The sequence below is a fragment of the Zerene cesonia genome, chromosome 15 (genome assembly GCF_012273895.1).
Source record: "Zerene cesonia ecotype Mississippi chromosome 15, Zerene_cesonia_1.1, whole genome shotgun sequence".
Classification (NCBI taxonomy): Eukaryota; Metazoa; Arthropoda; class Insecta; order Lepidoptera; family Pieridae; genus Zerene; species Zerene cesonia.
The window spans coordinates 8,017,298-8,035,139 of NC_052116.1; the positions used below are offsets into that span (position 1 = coordinate 8,017,298).

Below are 17,842 nucleotides of genomic sequence, written 5' to 3' on the forward strand. Positions count from 1 at the left end.
TCACGCAAAAACTACTGAACCGATTGCAATGAAATTTGGTACGTAGACAGCTGGACAACTGGAATAACATATAGGCGTAAGTCCCGATATTCCTACGGGATACGGACTTACGCGGGTGAAACCGCGGGGCGCAGCTAATAGGCAAATAAATCAAGGATGGTTTCAAAATTCATTACTTAATTACTTAAACGGATGTATATTCATCGAACTGCAATCATAATAAAATCCAAACATATCAACCAACTGAGTCATTTGTTTGAGACGATCAAAATAAAAGATCCTAAAAACAAATATATCGTGTCCAAGCTGAAAGCCTGTAGAACCAATCAAACGCTACAGTTACATTCGTTTGTAACTCACCGAGAATGTGGCCCCGGGCTCCGATAAATGTTTATTTGTTAGTTTAGGACGAAAATTGAAAACGTCTGTGATTGTAAGACTCACGGCCTGAGATTTGGTCACTCATATATAATTCTAGCTGATCCGGCGAACTGCGCAGCGCTTCATGAATTTTCAACCGACGTCTTCGAACGAGCTTCTCAATTTTGCTGTATTTTTTTTTGTTTTTTACTGGATAACTGCGTGGTTTTAAAACCGATTGATGTGATTTTTGCGTTTTACAGGAAATTGTTTTCATGGTCCTTTTTTTTTAGAATTGCACGCTCCCAGCGACGACGGTGACTTTTTTGTACATGATTTTACGTGATTTTTTCCATTAATTTTTGGCGAAACAAAATTCATAGGTCATAGTAGGTTCATATCTTGTAAATGTATAGTAACATAAAACAATAGAGTAATTATGTATTAAAATGTACTTAAACTGAATTGTTACTAAACATGAATTTGCTTAATTTTTAACCTATATTTTACATCACAGAAAATGCAAACACTGCGATTAAACCACCTTGCGTAAGCCCGATAACTTCTAATTAAAAACTTTCAATGTAAACTGAACGAACAGGCACGTTCAATGTATTTCCGAACGGAAAATTATCGAAACTAACTTCGTGGACGCGATAATTCCCCGGCCAATTTCTACAGAAGTTTTAAAACATTCCTCTTATGCAACTGAGAAAGCTTACACAGTATATTTTTTTATTCAACAGCGTTTCAACGTTTTCACATTTTAAAAAACATTGCTTAAGCTATCGTTTCGAAATAAATACAGAAAGGCGAGGGATTTATGAATATTTTTATTTTCTTTTGCACACGCTGCATCTTAAAGATTATGGTCTGGCTGCAGTCAACGTTTGTTTGATAAATTTTCAAGTGAAATATACAGAGTCGTAATTTATAATTTTATTAACTAACATCTTAAAACTATTTTTGACTATTTTTGAATGACCAAAACTTGATTGATAAAGTTAAACCATGATATCTTAAACTATTTTACTAAATTATTTACAAAATATGTCCACATTATACGTGCTAAATTCCATAATATTTATAAAACCTGAAGCAAATACCTTGTAGACCTTAATGATTAAAAATAGTCCGATATATTTTACAGTGCCCTATTTATCTGCATCATAACCCAATTAAAGCCAATAGCCTTTGCCGGACCGAGCTAGCTCAATTAAAAATTCCTAGAATATCAGGCTAGGTTTATCTGGCAGGGGCCGTTGCTATAGCAACCAGGTCGCGATACAACGCAACAAGTGAGGCTGTATCGACCGTATCTGCATCGCGCATCTGTGAAATTGCTATTTTATTTGCTTGTAACGTAGTGGTTTTGTGAAGCCACTAGCTGTTCGCCCCGGCTTCGCCCGTGTTACATACAAAGCATATGTCACACATATGTCACAGAAGTTGTAACACCTTTTTTCTTATATTTCATTGTGAAGTACAAAAACGTAGCTACTAAACGGATTAGAATGAAATAAGCAAACAGGCAATTTATAAACTGGATTAACATTTTACAAACTGTATCGTACTTATTAGTTACTAGCTATACACTTTCGTCCGTAATACTATATTCCCAAGGAAATTAGATGTTCCATCACGGTAAAAGGCCTGTGTTCTTCTCTAACCTTTTATTCATATCCAGACACAAAATTATATCATAAAATCGTTCCGTTTCGACGTAAAAGAAAGAAAAAAAAAACACATTTTGTATTTACAATATTAAGCACCTTTATTGATCCGGTGGAAGTTAGGGCAGGGGAATAATAATGCCATAAGCTTCCAACTTAGATTAAATATAATTTAGTGTTATATCTAAAATAGTCGAGCATGTTTTAAATTCACGGTTTATACATTTCCTACCTTTTCCGAGTTTTAAATTTCATTCTCAAAGGGTTATCAAGCTACTTTATATTAAATTTAATGAGAAACGTCTACGGGCAATAATTTAATAAATTTTAAAGTTTTATTAAGTGCCCCTTGGTGACTAAGAGTTTGTAGTTGACCGAAATATATATAAGATAAAGAGGCCAATGTCTACATGTTCCTTTTACTTTATTAATCGACTTCCAAAAACAAAAGGTTGTATGTCCGTCTATTGTATTTTCATTTGGCTTCAAAAAAAGGAGGTTATCAATGCGACCATATTTGTTACCTCATAACCTTTTACTGGGTGAAACTGATTTTTATGATTCTTTTTTTATTTGAAAGCTGGTGCCGCTCATGGTCGCATTTAAATTTGGTCTATTTGCGAAAATTTTGTAGCGAATTTTTTTTTTCAAATAATTATTATTTACTTTGTATAAATTTATAAATTTGTTCCTACCAGTCAACCTATTTTGGCAGCTATGGGTCACAAATGCACTAGGAAATAAGCAAATGAATATGTGTTCGGTTCTTTGTGCATATCAAATATTCTTTTGACAAAGCGATCACTAAGAGGATCCGACGTAGTGAGATATATTCGAAACGTTGAATATTTATCTTGTGAAATGTCAGAAATGTTCACGGGCGCGTCAAAAACTCTGACGGTCTGGTCTATTCACAGTCGCGTATTATGCAAAGCATATTTCATAAAGTTATGTTAATTATAAACTGAATTTTTGCAAGTCTGTCTGTCTGTCAGCCTGTACGTCTGTCTCTTCTTCGGGCCTTAACTACTGTACTGTCGCTACGAGGCAATCATAAAAAAGGACGTGCAGACTGTGGTTTGACGCAAGCCAAAAAAATTAATTACAAAATTGTAAATAAACTTCTTAATATATGGAAGATATTTATTTCCAGGACGTTTATATTGTTGACAATATTCTCTCAATGCATGGGTGAGGTGAAGATCCCCGCAGTCGCCTGGAGGAAAGGAGCCGGGTTCACCATCATATGGTTTCCGTTATTCAAATTATTTCCCGTACGTATTATAGATTTTATTTGGATATTTTTAAAATCTCTAAGTCTTTAAACTTAACGCCCTAGAACGATATACGTTCATTATCTTTTTTAAAAATTGCTATGGTATAAAAATATACTTATATTATAATACATACAAATAACAGAAATTTTAAATATACTCTATATAAACATACTTTTTTGCTATTAAATGACGAGGATTAATATATTTCAAATCAAAGCCCGCTTTCACGTAGAAATCTATTGTGATAACTGATCAATTTTCTCTAAGGACGAGCCTTTGCCAATTGCCTCTCTCATAAATTTTATCTTTATGTATATTGCCAAATCACCTTATTGTCTGCATATGGCCTTATGCCTCTCCAAATGTTCATGGGCGGTGGTAGCGCTTACCATCAGGCGACCCACCAGCTCTATTATTTGTTTATTGTGGGAGTCGCGCACGCTTCGGCACGAATTGGGACAGCTCGCACCGGAGAAGTACCACACCCCCACAGAAAACCGGCGTGAAATAGTGGCATGCCACTGTGTTTCGTGCGGTGAGTGGGGGAGCCGGAGGCCCGTTTCCTTTTCCTCACCCGTCCCAGTCCATTCCTTCTTTCCAGTCGTTAATCCATTCCTTTTCCCTTATCCCAAAAAAGCGGGCAGCGCATTCGCAGAGGCCCAACCTTTGCGAATGTTCATGGGCGGTGGTGATCGCTTACCATCTGGCGAACTACCAGCTCAGTTGCCCGCTATGACATAAAAAAAAAAATATTGCCTAGGTTAAAATAAAATATATACACATCAGGTACTGTTAACCATCGTGATAATGTGGGCAATATGTGGGATACTGACGGTAGCGGGCGCGCTGCCGCCGGGCCACCCCGCGCGCACCGACCTCAAGGTCAATATCATTGAGGACGCGCCGTGGTTCCGCGTGCCCTATCCCGGTAAGAGATATTTAAGTGGTAGATTAAGAAAATGTTTGTTTAATGCTCACTTGTTAGTTGTTGTGTTTTTTATTGATTTAATTTTGTGATAAGATTTTATTGGCCCTTTTTTCTGCCGAATATTATTTCTATTGGTGCTCCTGGATGCATATTTTTTTTACATCAATCTTATATATAAAATTCCCGTGTCAATTTTAGTTACCAAACTCCTTCGAAACGGCTGTACCGATTCTTATGAAGTTTTGTTTGTATATTGGGTATATCTGAGAATCGGCCAACATCTAAATGATAAGAGTAAGACAGAATAGAATTTCGGGGTCTGCTAGTAATATATATAAATTACGGGTCACATTGTTTGCGCGATGGACTCCTAAACTACTGAACCGATATCAATCAAATTTGTACACCGTGTATAGTTTGATCCAATTTAAAATATAGTTTATATTTTCAATTACGATAAATAAGCGGTGCTGGGGCGTGCAGCTAGTGTTAGTGATTACATGTTAATGGTTTGATCAGCCCATGTAATATTTTGTACGAAAGCTGAAAACAGTATTGTTAAAGAAAGAAAGAATTATTTTTTATTTAAAATAGTATTTTATGTTTGATACGATTCACCGATTTAAAAGTCAAATCATGTCTTATACTAATGACTACAGTCAAATTGTCTCCTCGCAACGGCTCTCGCTAAATTAAGGAACATTCGAGAAAGATTTACGTCTTAAATTCTTGTAACTTTTATATTCATGACAGGGCATGTTTGTTATAATGTTAAAATTATGGTTTGAGCGTGTTTTAAAAATAAATGATTTGAATTGTTATATCTTTCTACATAAATAATTTCCGATTATATTCTTCTTAAAAATATTTTTTTACGTTTACATTTTACGAGCACTTGTTTTTGTTACTAGCGGTCCGCTCCGGCTTCGCCTGTGGTACATATATAGCCTAAAGCCTTCCTCAATAAATGGGCTATCTAAACCGTGTAGCCCCATTTAAATTTGATCTAGTTCTCACAATTTGATTTTTTTAGATTTTAGTTTAAAAATAATTATTTGTATATGAAATGCGTAAGTTTTAATCAAACCTATGTTATCTCTTGTATGTATAATTAATTAAGGGTCCAATAGCTCCTTGATTTAATTATAATAATTCATAATACTCGTGTTCATATACAGGGATAAGGGAAATTCTAATTACAACTGATGTACCTTCATCATTACGAAATTGAGAAAAGGTCAACCTTTCGGTCCTGCTTTTGAAATTATTTAACTTTGTTTTTTGTTAAATAGCATTATTTTTAAGCAATGATGTACATTAAATGCTTAGTAATATTATATTTTTCATGGATATATTTTAATATCATACATCTTAAGTTTGTGAATTTGAGAGTTTGTGACGTTGTAGGGCTTAATTTCTGGCACTACTGAACCAATTTTTAATTATCTTTTACCTACGTTATTTGTGTCATGGATATTTTAATTTTGTATTTACTGCGGAATAACGCGGGCGGAGCGGGGTTGAGCGGCTAGTTATATTATAAAACAGTGATCAAAATATTAGATTAATAACAGAAGAAAAAAAATATAGAAACACTGGTTTTAATACTTTTCAATAATTATTTATTTGCGATAGTATAAAACATAGTCGCTTTCCGCCGTCTGTGTCTTATGCATAGATCATTAAAATCTTTAATTACGCAACAGTTTTTACGGCTTTTTTTGTAATAGATAGAGTGACCCAAGAGGAAGATTTGTATGTATAATATCATCCATTAAACTTCTCTCCGATCTTAACGATACGAAGCAGCGGCTAAAAGCTAGCTAGCAATAATTCTTAATTGTTTTGTGTAATCCTTCTACATATAGGGCAATGGGGTGTGCCCACGGTAAGTGTGGCCGGAGTCCTGGGGATGCTGGCCGGTGTGCTGGCTTGTACTGTGGAGTCTATTAGCTACTATCCCACTACCGCTAGGATGTGTGGTGAGTTACTTTTTAAAACGCTTTCTAGCTTCCCCTTTATGTTTGGAATTAAAGACGAGCAAAGTCTGAACGCCTCTAGTGTTACATGTGTTTATCATCATTGTCATAATAATCATCATCATCCCATATATGTTCTCACTGCAGGGACACAGGCCTCCTATGAGAGTTCAGGTCATTATCCACCGCGCTGGCCAAGTGCGGGTTGGAATGTCACATGTCGTTGAATTTTTTTTTAATTTTGACGCGTTTTAACTGGTAGATAGCTAATATAATAAGTAATATTCCCATAGGAACATTGAGAATTTAAAGGCAAAACTCATTTACGCGAGAGAAACCGCGAAAGGCAGTTAGTGGCTAATATAGCAATTCATTAGCATCTATTGAATGCTTTTAATATGTCTATATGGGGTCACAGCGCAACTAATTGCAATAGTTTTTCAATTAATGTATTGCTGACAGTAACTAGGTATTTACTGATCTATGGTATTACTCTGATAATGCGAAATTGTTTCATGTGTAAACATGCATTAATTTATTTGTTATCTAAGTATATGATCCGCAATTTTTATTCAGCTGTGTTTATTGCAAAGAACGGTAATAACAACCTTCAATCCTACGTATCTTAAAATTTTGTTAAGCCCAGTAAACAAAAACACGCCATTTGCTAAATTGAATTCTGTGTCCTTCACAAAAGAATTCATTTTAAATCCATTTCATTGTTAATAAACAACAATAACGAAAGCAGCTCTTTAAAATTTTCCCTTGTGAATATTTTTCTTAGAAGTCACGTAATTAAATAGATCTAAAGTGAGCCAATTACAGGGCAGGAGTAAAGAAAAACTAATTAAGCGACGCCCTGTCATTTGCAGGGAAAAGCAAGTTTAGAGTCAAGCGCGAGGGGATGAGGTGGACCTCTTGACTCGTGATTTGTGCACATTCAATGATATATCTAGCTAACTTGGGCATTTTTATGAAATTAATGTGATCGAATAATTTCTTTTATAAAAGAGTACATGTAGGGGAAAAGGATTAAATTGTATATTTATAGAAATTAAAGACTTTTTATCGGATTTTAAACGCGATTTATTCATTATATTATTAACCCGACGTTTCCCTATACTAAGTTGTATATTTCTATGTCAGCTTAGGATTAGTGTAAAAAAACTGTAGGATTAACATTCGTTGGTTCATAAAAAGACGAATAAAAACTAAAATAAAAAGAAAGGCTTTCTTACATTTTATAAATTAATTATTTTAAGTCGGATAAGGTTTAAGCTTCTCACAACACCTTCCAAACTTTCCATTACTTATGCTTAATTAAAGTCGCCTCAAATACTTGTTTATGCAACTAGTCTTCTTATATTTGAATTCAAATCTAAACTTGAATTTGAATTTGAATTTGAATTTGAATTTGAATATGAATTTGAATTTGAATCCGAATTTGAATTTGAATTTGAATTCTGCCAGCGGCTCCCCCGCCTCCACTGCATGCGATCAACCGCGGTCTCGGCACGGAGGGGCTCGGCACCGTGCTCGCGGGGCTCTGGGGCTCCGGCAACGGGACCAACACGTTTGGGGAGAACGTGGGCGCCATTGGGGTTACTAAGGTACACACGTGGTAGACTTAAACTAAAACATTATTTAATCCAAACAGACTTTTAATACTAATAGTATAAACATTTATCCAAGTAGACATCTTTTATTTTAATAATATAAAACAGAAGAATTTGATTGAAAGCGCCAATCTAAGGAATTACTGGCGGATTGCATGGTATCGTAACGGAGCGCTTTATGAGTTAAGTGACTACTGTTTACCTTGGTGAAACATCTCATTCCAATAGGGCGAAGCTGCGAGCGGAAAGCTAGTACATTATAACAACAGATTTTTGGGGTGTATGGTAATAGCTATTTATCCTGGTCTTTAGATTAATTATTCATTGCTTTTAAATCTATGTTGTATGTTAGAAACAAAAATGGAGTTTGAGTTGAATATTAGTTTGATCGTAATAAGAATGTACTGTAATTCTACACAACTGCCTAATTGATGTAGTCAGTTGATAACAAATTGCAGCCAGTCACAAAGACTATTAAAAAGTGAGGGTAGTTTGACCGAAAGTTGAATAATCAACGTTTGCCAAGGCACACTCCGTATGAATGCGCGCCGTTTCAAAACAAGGCGAAATATTATAGGATTCGAGATGAACGTATATATCGTTTTGGAAAAAGTGACAAACTCTAATTTTTGAAAGAATAGAAAAAATTTGATCACGAGGCGGGACTCGAACCCGCTTTTTTTGCCAAACCGTAGCAACGCCTTTCTATTCTTTCAAAAATTTTTCATTTATAAGGCATTTCGGTGCTATAAAACTAATAATTAAATTTGACAATAACGCATCTAAAAATGTAAAACCAGAAGTTGCATCTAACATAACAAATTCATTTATTAAATTAGCACGATATCCGGTATAACAAATCTATACAAGAGTGAGCGATGTATATCTTTTGAGTTTTAATCTGATATTTTAAGTTTATTTCTTATAGAGCTTGAGTTTGCTTTGACCTAATTTCCTGTACAGGTAGGGTCACGTCGGGTGGTCCAATGGGCCGCGGGTCTGATGATAATCCAGGGGGTGATCGGGAAACTTGGTGCGGTGTTCATCATCATCCCGCAGCCGATCGTTGGTGGACTCTTCTGTGTTATGTTCGGGATGATTTCAGCTTTTGGTGAGATGATGGTTTTAATGCTTATGAGTTTAACCGACTTCTAAAAAAGTTGGAGGTTATTAATTGGATTGTATCCTTTTGTGAGTTTGTTACCTTATAACTTTTTACTGGGTGAACCGATTTTTGGGAATCTTTTTTTAATTTGAAAGCTCGTCCCTGCCATGGGGTCCCGTTTAAATTTGGACCAGTTCGGACAATTGGAAGGCGGTTTCGTTCCATGATAAAATAATGATTGTAAAAAGGGACATATAAAGCAACTTTGTTTTATACTATGTATGTCTATCGAAATTTCATTGGACCAATCGTGAGAGCATTATTTTGAATGTATTGTTTAGAATTATATAGAATTGGTGCTACACCTCCATGAACTATTTCAATTGATTTTCTGAAGCATTTTTATGTATTGTTACTATTTGTGTGTTTGTGTGTGTTAAAATAAATTGTTCTTACTTTCTTTCATTTCTGTAATTTTACTTGAATTTTCTACCATTCATAACCAAGAAAAAAGGTGTACCACAATTATCCGTAAACACCAAGAAAATGCCTCAAATACAACCAACCATCGGATCCATACAAAACCCATACTCCAGGTCTCTCCGCCCTCCAGTACGTGAACCTGAACAGTTCCCGGAACCTATACATCATCGGCTTCAGCCTGTTCTTCCCGTTGGTGCTGACCCGGTGGATGTCCACCCATCACGTCATCGATACCGGCCTGGAGCCGCTGGATGCTGTGCTGCAAGTGCTGCTGTCCACATCCATTCTGGTGGGCGGCGTGGTTGGATGCGTCCTGGATAATCTGATTCCTGGTGAGATTATTAGAAGGATTTTAGACTAAACTTGCGGAGGTATTTGCATAGTTTTAACACTACAATAAACTATAGAAAACAATCAAGAATACAAAAATCAAAATTTCAACCGACTTCGAAAAGGAAGGACGTTATCAAATCGACTGTATTTTTGGGCTTGTTCCTTCAGATATTTCGACTGGATGCGCCGATTTCGATGATTCTTTTTTTTTATTGGAACGATCGTACCTCCCGTGTAGTCTCATTTAAAATGGATCTAGTTCAGGCGATTAAAAGGCTAAAATTTAAAGCTTTTCGTTAAAAATAATTATCAATTTTAATTATATTACATTAAGAAGGCTAAAAGCATTCTTAATACCGAAATTCCCCAGCCCATTCAACCGTATAAACATATAGCATTCAGTATTAATGAATTTTTATCAAACTTATAGTATTATAAATGTGAAAGTTTGTTTGATCGTCAATCACGCTGAAACTACTCAACGGATTTATATGAAACTTGATATGCATACAGGGTATGATCTGACTTACCTACCTGACTTTTTATCCCGATTGAATGCTCCCTTGGGATAAAACAGGAATCTTGACATCTGGGCCGAGCCGGGAAGACCATCTAGCTGGTCCATCAGTCCAAAAAAGCAGTACAGTATCTCACACACAAAAACAATATCAATACCTACACGTACTTACTCACACACAGACATACTTGTCGTGCATATTTGATGACACACGGATCGATCCCGCCATTCGCCCTTTGCTCTTTCGCAACTCTCGTTCACATTTACTCTCATCATTATTTATTTCGCCGAAGTTCCGCCCACTTCAAAATTGCCAGAATGAAATGTCCCGATTTTAAAAGCAATTACGTTGTGAACTCCTTTGTTGTGTTATTTAGTTTGGATTTGGGAAAGACATACATTTGTTTGTACGAGTGAGATTTGTTTTTATAGAGATTTTATATGTTTATTTGTGTGTGTTTAATATACATTGTATATTCAATTCGATAAATACTTTTACAAATATTCTACTTCCTACTATCCTACTAATATTATAAATGCGAAAGTTTGTAAGGATGTGTGTGTGTTTGTTGCTCTTTCACGCAAAAACTAATAAACCGCTTGCAATGAAATTTGGTACGTAGACAGCTGGACAACTGGAATAACATATAGGCAACTTTTTATCCCGATATTCCTACGGGATACGGACTTACGCGGGTAAAACCTCGGGGCGCAGCTAGTTAATTATACTAGCTTCCAACAAGCAACCCTCTCAAGATACAAAAGTTATATGATAAAATCGTCTTGTGGCCACGTCAAAGTAAGACAAACGGGTAGAGAAAAGACATAAACTAATAAACAAACACACTTAAAATATTGTTTTTTTTTTTAATTTTATTTATCAAGTCAGTTAGAGAGATCATTACGAAATTTAGCACACGGGACACAGGTAATATTCAATTTCATAATAATCTTTTAGCATTTTTGATGTTACTATGTCTTGCTGTTTTTTTTTATATAGTTTACTACTCGGTCGGATATTGGACTTAATTTATGGGACTATTTATTATGGCACCATTCAATGGAAATATATGAATTCGGAATTCATATTAATAGAGATTGAATTATGAATACCAACACAAATTCAAATTCAAATAATATATAACTAATAGTATCACGCTGAAGAGTTTGTTCGTTTGTTTGTTTGAGCGCACTAATCTTAAGAACTACTGGTCCGATTTGAAAAATTCTTGCAGTGTTAGATAGCCCATTTATTGAGGAAGGCTATAGGCTATATATGTACCACGGGTGAAGACGGGGCGGACCGCTAGTATATTATATAATGAAATAAATTCACTCTTTAATTAGTTGTCTTAAACTAGTTTTAGATTGGAACACTCCTAGTAAGTAAGAAATGCTTTTTAGAAGAGGTTCCGATGTTTCATTTTTCCATCTGTCGTTCCATATCTATTAATGTAGCCATTCTACATGTATTTTTATCCATATTACTATGTAAAGTGTAAACTTTAGTTACGTATGTTTTGTTTGTCAACCCGTCAGGCACTCGGGAAGAGCGCGGCCTGGACAAGTGGGCGCAGGAAATGTGCCTGGAGGCGGGCGGCGCTGGTGCGGGGGACACTTACGACTTTCCCATTGGCATGAGTTTTATACGAAGGTATTTTATGTATTACTAGCTGCATAACCCGGCTTCGCCCGCAGTCGTCTTGTTATTTATCGTTGTTGCATTATAAATAGTATAAACAAATCTTCTAAGTAGGATGAGTCTGCACATGGTGTGCAGATTTGATTAAAATCGGTTGAGCAGTTTAGTCCATCGCGGACAAGTAACGTGACAAGTAATTTATATTTTATATATATATGAAGATAGAAAACAGCTTTATTTCTTGATAAAATTTGGAGAGACGTAAGGTCTGTTGCAGACCTTACGCCTCTACAAATGGATTGCCGATTTTAGATTGGGAAGGGATAAAAAAGATGAAAGGAATAAAGGAAAGGACTGGGAAGGGTAAGGAAGAGGATAGAGGCCTCCGGCTCCCTCATTCACCGTACGAAAAACAATAGCATGCTATTATTTCACGCCGGTTTTCTGCGGGTGTGTGGTATTTCCCCGGTACGAGCTAGCCCAATTCGTGCCGAAGCGTGCTCGACACGAGGCGCTTAGCCATAAAGATATTACATATTTCAGGTGGAATTGGACAACATACTTACCATTTATGCCAACATATGAAGCTGGTAAATTCACCGCGTTGTTCAAAAGGAAAAAGGAAAGCTGAAATATTGAATAATAAATGGCTGGAATTGATTTCCGAACGAGAAGGAAAGCAGAGATACATGTTTCTCGGCGATATTTTATTAATTGTATATTGTATTAAATGATTATGTTTCGAATTGTGTTTTATTTTCGATTATAGACGTTTTTAGAGGGAAAATCCCCACTAATATTATAAATGCGAAAGTAACTCTATCTGTCTGTCTGTTTGTTACGCTTTCACGCCAAACCCACTGAACCGATTTTGATGAAATTTGGATGAAGATAGAACTGACCTTGGGAAAGGACATAGGATACTTTTTATCGCGAAAAAAGAGTAGAAGGGTTGGCAAGAGGGGATGAAAGCGATATAACCGAATTCCACAAGTGTGAAACCGCGGGCGGAAAGCTAGTCGGTTATATTTTAGAATGATTGACCGTGTTGTATGTAAAATTAAACTACTTTCTTACAAACGAGTTTCTTGTCGGTTTTTCTCTGTTGAAAGTTATTTCCGAACCGGTAATAAATGTTCAAACTGTGTTATGACGGATCAAAAGTGCTTCTAGAAGAAATCTAATTGAATAAATAAATGGTTGACTTTGATTTTAATACTGTTTCATTCATCATAAATTATTATAGACAAAAATTTTACTAATACATTATCCTGAGTGAAAATTTAGATAACTGACTATCCGTGAGCAAAACAAAACAAATAAAAATCGAGCAATTTCCGCGATACGACAAGATAAACTAAACACAAATACGCAATTTAATGGATTTTTAGATAACTAAGACTAGTTTAGCTTTTCACAAAAACTGGATAGACATCTCAACCTTCTTAATACACATCGAAAAAAATTCACTTATTAGTTTCCCAGCTTTTTATCGAATACTAACGAGTAAACACGATTTATTGGACGCTGAACTTACGACCTTACACCTACGGAATATGGTTCATTATTTCATAACTTTTCCTCTGTATAATCAGAAGTAAGGGGTCTTTCACAATAACCCAATAAAGTATTTTTATTGCGTTAAAGACAAGATCAAAACAAGCTCTAAAGATACCAACTGACTTAATGTCTGTTTGTCAGCGTTAACTAAAAAGCATAAATTGCAATCTCTTTGGTTCAGCCGTTTCATTAAAAAACTTTAATTTTGTTTTTAACCATGAGTGTTATTAATTTTCAGTATAAATATTTACACAGATTTAGATTAAACGCGACGATTTCTCCTATATTGACATAAAATCTAAAATTAAATAAGGCACCATCTAAACATATGTCTGAAAAACAGTTAATGTGTTATGATCCTTTCTCTTTTCTGTATTTTTAAGTTTTTGTTATGGACTAATGTTGTGAGAACTAAATAAAGATGATTTTTATTATTATTATTATTATTATTATGACGAAGATCTGATAAGTTTAACAAATACTTCGACTAGACTCTTGCTAGCCTTCACAATCGATTTATTCATCACACTTCGGTTTATGGTAGGTAGAATTATAACTCGGCTATAAATTACGAGGGTACATTTTATTATAATATGTATATTACTAGCTGACCCGGCAAACGCTGTTCTGACTTATTCTTATTATTTGGGGGTATGAAAAATAGATGTTGGCCGATTCTCAGACATACCGAATATGCACAAAAAATTTCATAAGAATCGGTCCAGCCGTTTCGGAGGAGTTTGGTAACTACAATTGTGACACGGGAATTTTATATATAAGATAAAAAATTGATAATGTAATGAAATCTATGTTTATTTTGTTGAAATAAATATATTCCTTTCCCTGGTTAAACATATTTTTTGTTTGTTTTATATTTTCAATGTACATACCTGTATGGAAATCTTACAAATACAGAATTAAAGATGTAATTTAACATGGACCTAAGGAAACAACATTACATCTAATACGTTATATTGTTTCTGACACAACTGAGTTCTTTGTTTGGATTCTTTTTATATTTTTATCTATATTTCATCGTTAATTCTAATGAAGCTTTCAAAACGGGTATCTATGCTTGTTATTTAAGCATATCCATCTTCAAATTATCAGAACGAATTTAAAAGGGAATTTAAAACCACATGCGAGGCACCAACTTTCATTTATAACAGAATCATATATATCGTTTCACCCAGTAAACAGTCATGAGGTAGCAAAAAAACAGTCGAACCTCGTTTTTTTAAATCGGTTCTAAACACGAAAGCTTTGTATGAAAGACGCCTAACATAATAACGCACCCACGCGACTCGCACTGAATGCTAATGCATCTGCGGCTAATAGAGACTGTAGGGTGTTGACTAGTCGGATGTACTGAGACAATATGGAGGGTGACAGAATTATAGAAGTTCTCGTGAAGTATATGGGTATACGTACATCTTTGTATAAAAATACGTCGAACTCTGTTATTTAGGCCGCAATTAATACAACTTTTTTATATACTAGCTGTTCGCCCCGGCGTCGCCTGTAGACATATATAGCCTATGTCATTCAATGAAGTTGCAGCTTACTAATGGTGAAATAATTTTAGAAATCAGTTAGTGGTTTTCGGGTGAAAACGAGTGTGAAAACTAGTGTCGATATGCAGATAGTGTATTATATCATCTTCATCATCAACCCATATATGTTCCCAATGCTGGGACACAGGCCTCCTATGAGGGTTCAGGCCATAATCCACCACGCCGGCCAAGTGCGGGTTGGCAGATGTCACATGTCTTCGAGCTTTTGATTCTCGGACATGCCGGTTGCCTCACAATGTTTTCCTTCACCGTTTAAGCAGTGGTGATGTTCTACATGTGCAGATAAATTGAAAAATCAATTTATTTCCTGCACGGTCGCGCGGTCTCGAACCCCGACTTATGTATTTAATTCGATAACAATACAAATGTCATGCGTGGTGCTTAAGACAATCTTATAGCCTATTCGTAAAGTGAAACCCATGGATGTTTTATGAGGAGATTGAATAATAAATATGTACAATGGACATAAAATACTATTTAGAGCGAATTATCAAGCCAAACGAAATGTATGTATCTTCGCATAAGCTCATGTAAAATGAACCCCAATAATATGTTCTATCTTTAATGTACAAAATATCGATTTCCTTACTATTTATTTATTTTTTTATACAATAGCGGGAAAACGATAAGCAGTGATTGACGTCGCCAATAAGCGTCCACACAACCTGGAGAGTTGCGGATGTGTTGCCGGCCTTTTCTTATATATTAAACTACTATATATACTATTTAACTCGGGAGTCGGTCCTTAAGTTTAATATGTAAATTATAAAAAACCTTTCTGGTTCAAACTAGGTGTAATTTTATAGTAAAGAAGCGTGCAGGTGTATGCATTTTTAACAGTTTTGAAATCTTTGTTTTATTGTTTGTTCAAATATTTACGAAGTTGATGGAACATTTAATTCAGGTTATTTTGACATTACAATTGACTTTATCAACTCACAAAGCATGTATTTTTTTTTTCTTTTTTTTTATGTTACAGTCGGCAATGGAGCTGGTGGGACGCCTGATGGTAAGCGCTACCACCGCCCATGAACATTTGGAGAGGCATAAGGTCCATTGTAGACCTTACGCCTCTACAAATGGATTGCCGACTGTTTGGGAAGGGATTAAGAAAGGTTTGGCGATAGGAATAAAAGAAAGGACTGGGAAGGGTATGGAAAAGGATATGGGCCTCCGGCTCCCCAACTCACCGAACGAAACACAGCAGAATGCTATTTGACGCCGGTCTTCTGTGGGGGTGTGGTACTTCCCCGGTGCGAGCTGGCCCAATTCGTGCCGAAGCGTGCTCGACTACCACATACAAAATACGTATATATTATGGGTATTTAAATTTCCATTGTATTAAGAAGCACAGGCACAAAAATAAAGTTTACATTAAGCTTACCTATTTATGGTTACGCAGAACTAGGTTAAATCTCTCAAGTGGAAAAGTGTTTGATCGCATTTAGCGTGCACACTTCGAGCGCACCACGTGAGCCGCCATAACTTGATTATGCTGTTTTTGGATTTATTAAATTTCATGTAACGTTTTTTGTGAACTGTTTCAGGATATTGTATGTTGTGATTTATTTTTACACTTTAAATCACTATATAAAAGCTGGTTTTGATGAACAGTAACGTGTTATACGTGAAGTCAATGCAAGTTTATAAGTTTTTAACCAATATGTAGGTATTTAAATACTGTGTTATATAGCTGTATTTGAATGATTCATTAATTTATTTGTCGATTGGGAAAAATACGTTCCGCAATTAGTTTTTTTTTCTAATTTAGTCTAATTTGGGAGGGACAGATTAGGGGAACAGGATAATTAGGGTTCGATGATGGAGCAGAAAGCTCGTTATTACTCAAACAGAGACTTAAATATGACTAAGGTATATAAACTTACAAATCATTCTTTTTCCAATATAAATTGGTTGTTTCAATGATAATAAATATTTATGCTTGATTGTTATGTTCGTATATCAGTAAAAGAAGAAGCAGGAAATAGAAGAAAGCAATAAAAATATAAAATTTACAAGATGTTCAGGCTTTTGATAGCCTATCATTGTTAGAACATAGAAATATTACCTTTTTTACATTGCTTATACCATAATCCATACAGACGCTTCAATTTTATATCGTTACATTTTATGGAACTGGAGGGTCGCAAAACATTATGATATACACGTATCTACTTCTATACTTTATGAGTGGCAAATTCCTCTGTCAGTAAAATTATCCTTACCTTTTTTCCCCATATATGAATGTCACTTTATAATTGGGTTATTGGGTCACCATACCAGGGTTATTGGGTCATTGTATAGATTAAAAATACAGAAAAGCATTTTTATATTTTTTTCTTTTCCTATTGAACAACACAACATAAGACTTGACAAATGATTCAATTGTAAAAATGATAATGCTTATCATCTAGAAAATGAATAGAATATATTGAGAATTATAAGACAAACCTAACCAGTCCAACTTGATGCATTTACCTACTAATAATACCTAATTATAAATAATAAATAATTTTGTCTCCTACCTTTGGACCGTCATCAGGCCAGCTCGATTCTATGATATTATTGTATCCAGGGCCGTCTTAGACTGTGCTGGGGCCCTTGGGCACACAAGAATTTGGGGCCCTTTTGGAATGTAAAGAAAGTGAAATACATTTTTTTACTGTGATCTGCTTTATTATAGGTAATCTAATCTAATATAATTAATGATTTTGAAGGTTTTCCGTGATTTCTTTTTGAGCTAAAAATTCTTCTCTTTTGTGAACCACTTAGATATGTTCTTTTCGACATAATGA

The 17,842-nt window shown here is 35.2% G+C and overlaps 1 protein-coding gene across 1 annotated transcript in view; it reads left to right on the top strand.

Moving 5' to 3' along the window:
• The window catches only part of LOC119832332 (solute carrier family 23 member 2), a 23,553-nt gene extending 10,897 nt beyond the window's left edge, over nucleotides 1-12,656 (top strand). The window contains exons 7-14 of the mRNA XM_038355997.1: nucleotides 3,187-3,307; nucleotides 4,097-4,238; nucleotides 6,107-6,220; nucleotides 7,688-7,827; nucleotides 8,797-8,944; nucleotides 9,535-9,753; nucleotides 11,811-11,925; nucleotides 12,457-12,656. Coding sequence (XP_038211925.1) covers nucleotides 3,187-3,307; nucleotides 4,097-4,238; nucleotides 6,107-6,220; nucleotides 7,688-7,827; nucleotides 8,797-8,944; nucleotides 9,535-9,753; nucleotides 11,811-11,925; nucleotides 12,457-12,544 — 1,087 coding nt within the window. The 3' untranslated portion in view covers nucleotides 12,545-12,656. The remainder of the gene's footprint in view (nucleotides 1-3,186; nucleotides 3,308-4,096; nucleotides 4,239-6,106; nucleotides 6,221-7,687; nucleotides 7,828-8,796; nucleotides 8,945-9,534; nucleotides 9,754-11,810; nucleotides 11,926-12,456) is intronic.
• The last annotated feature ends 5,186 nt before the right edge of the window (nucleotides 12,657-17,842 follow it).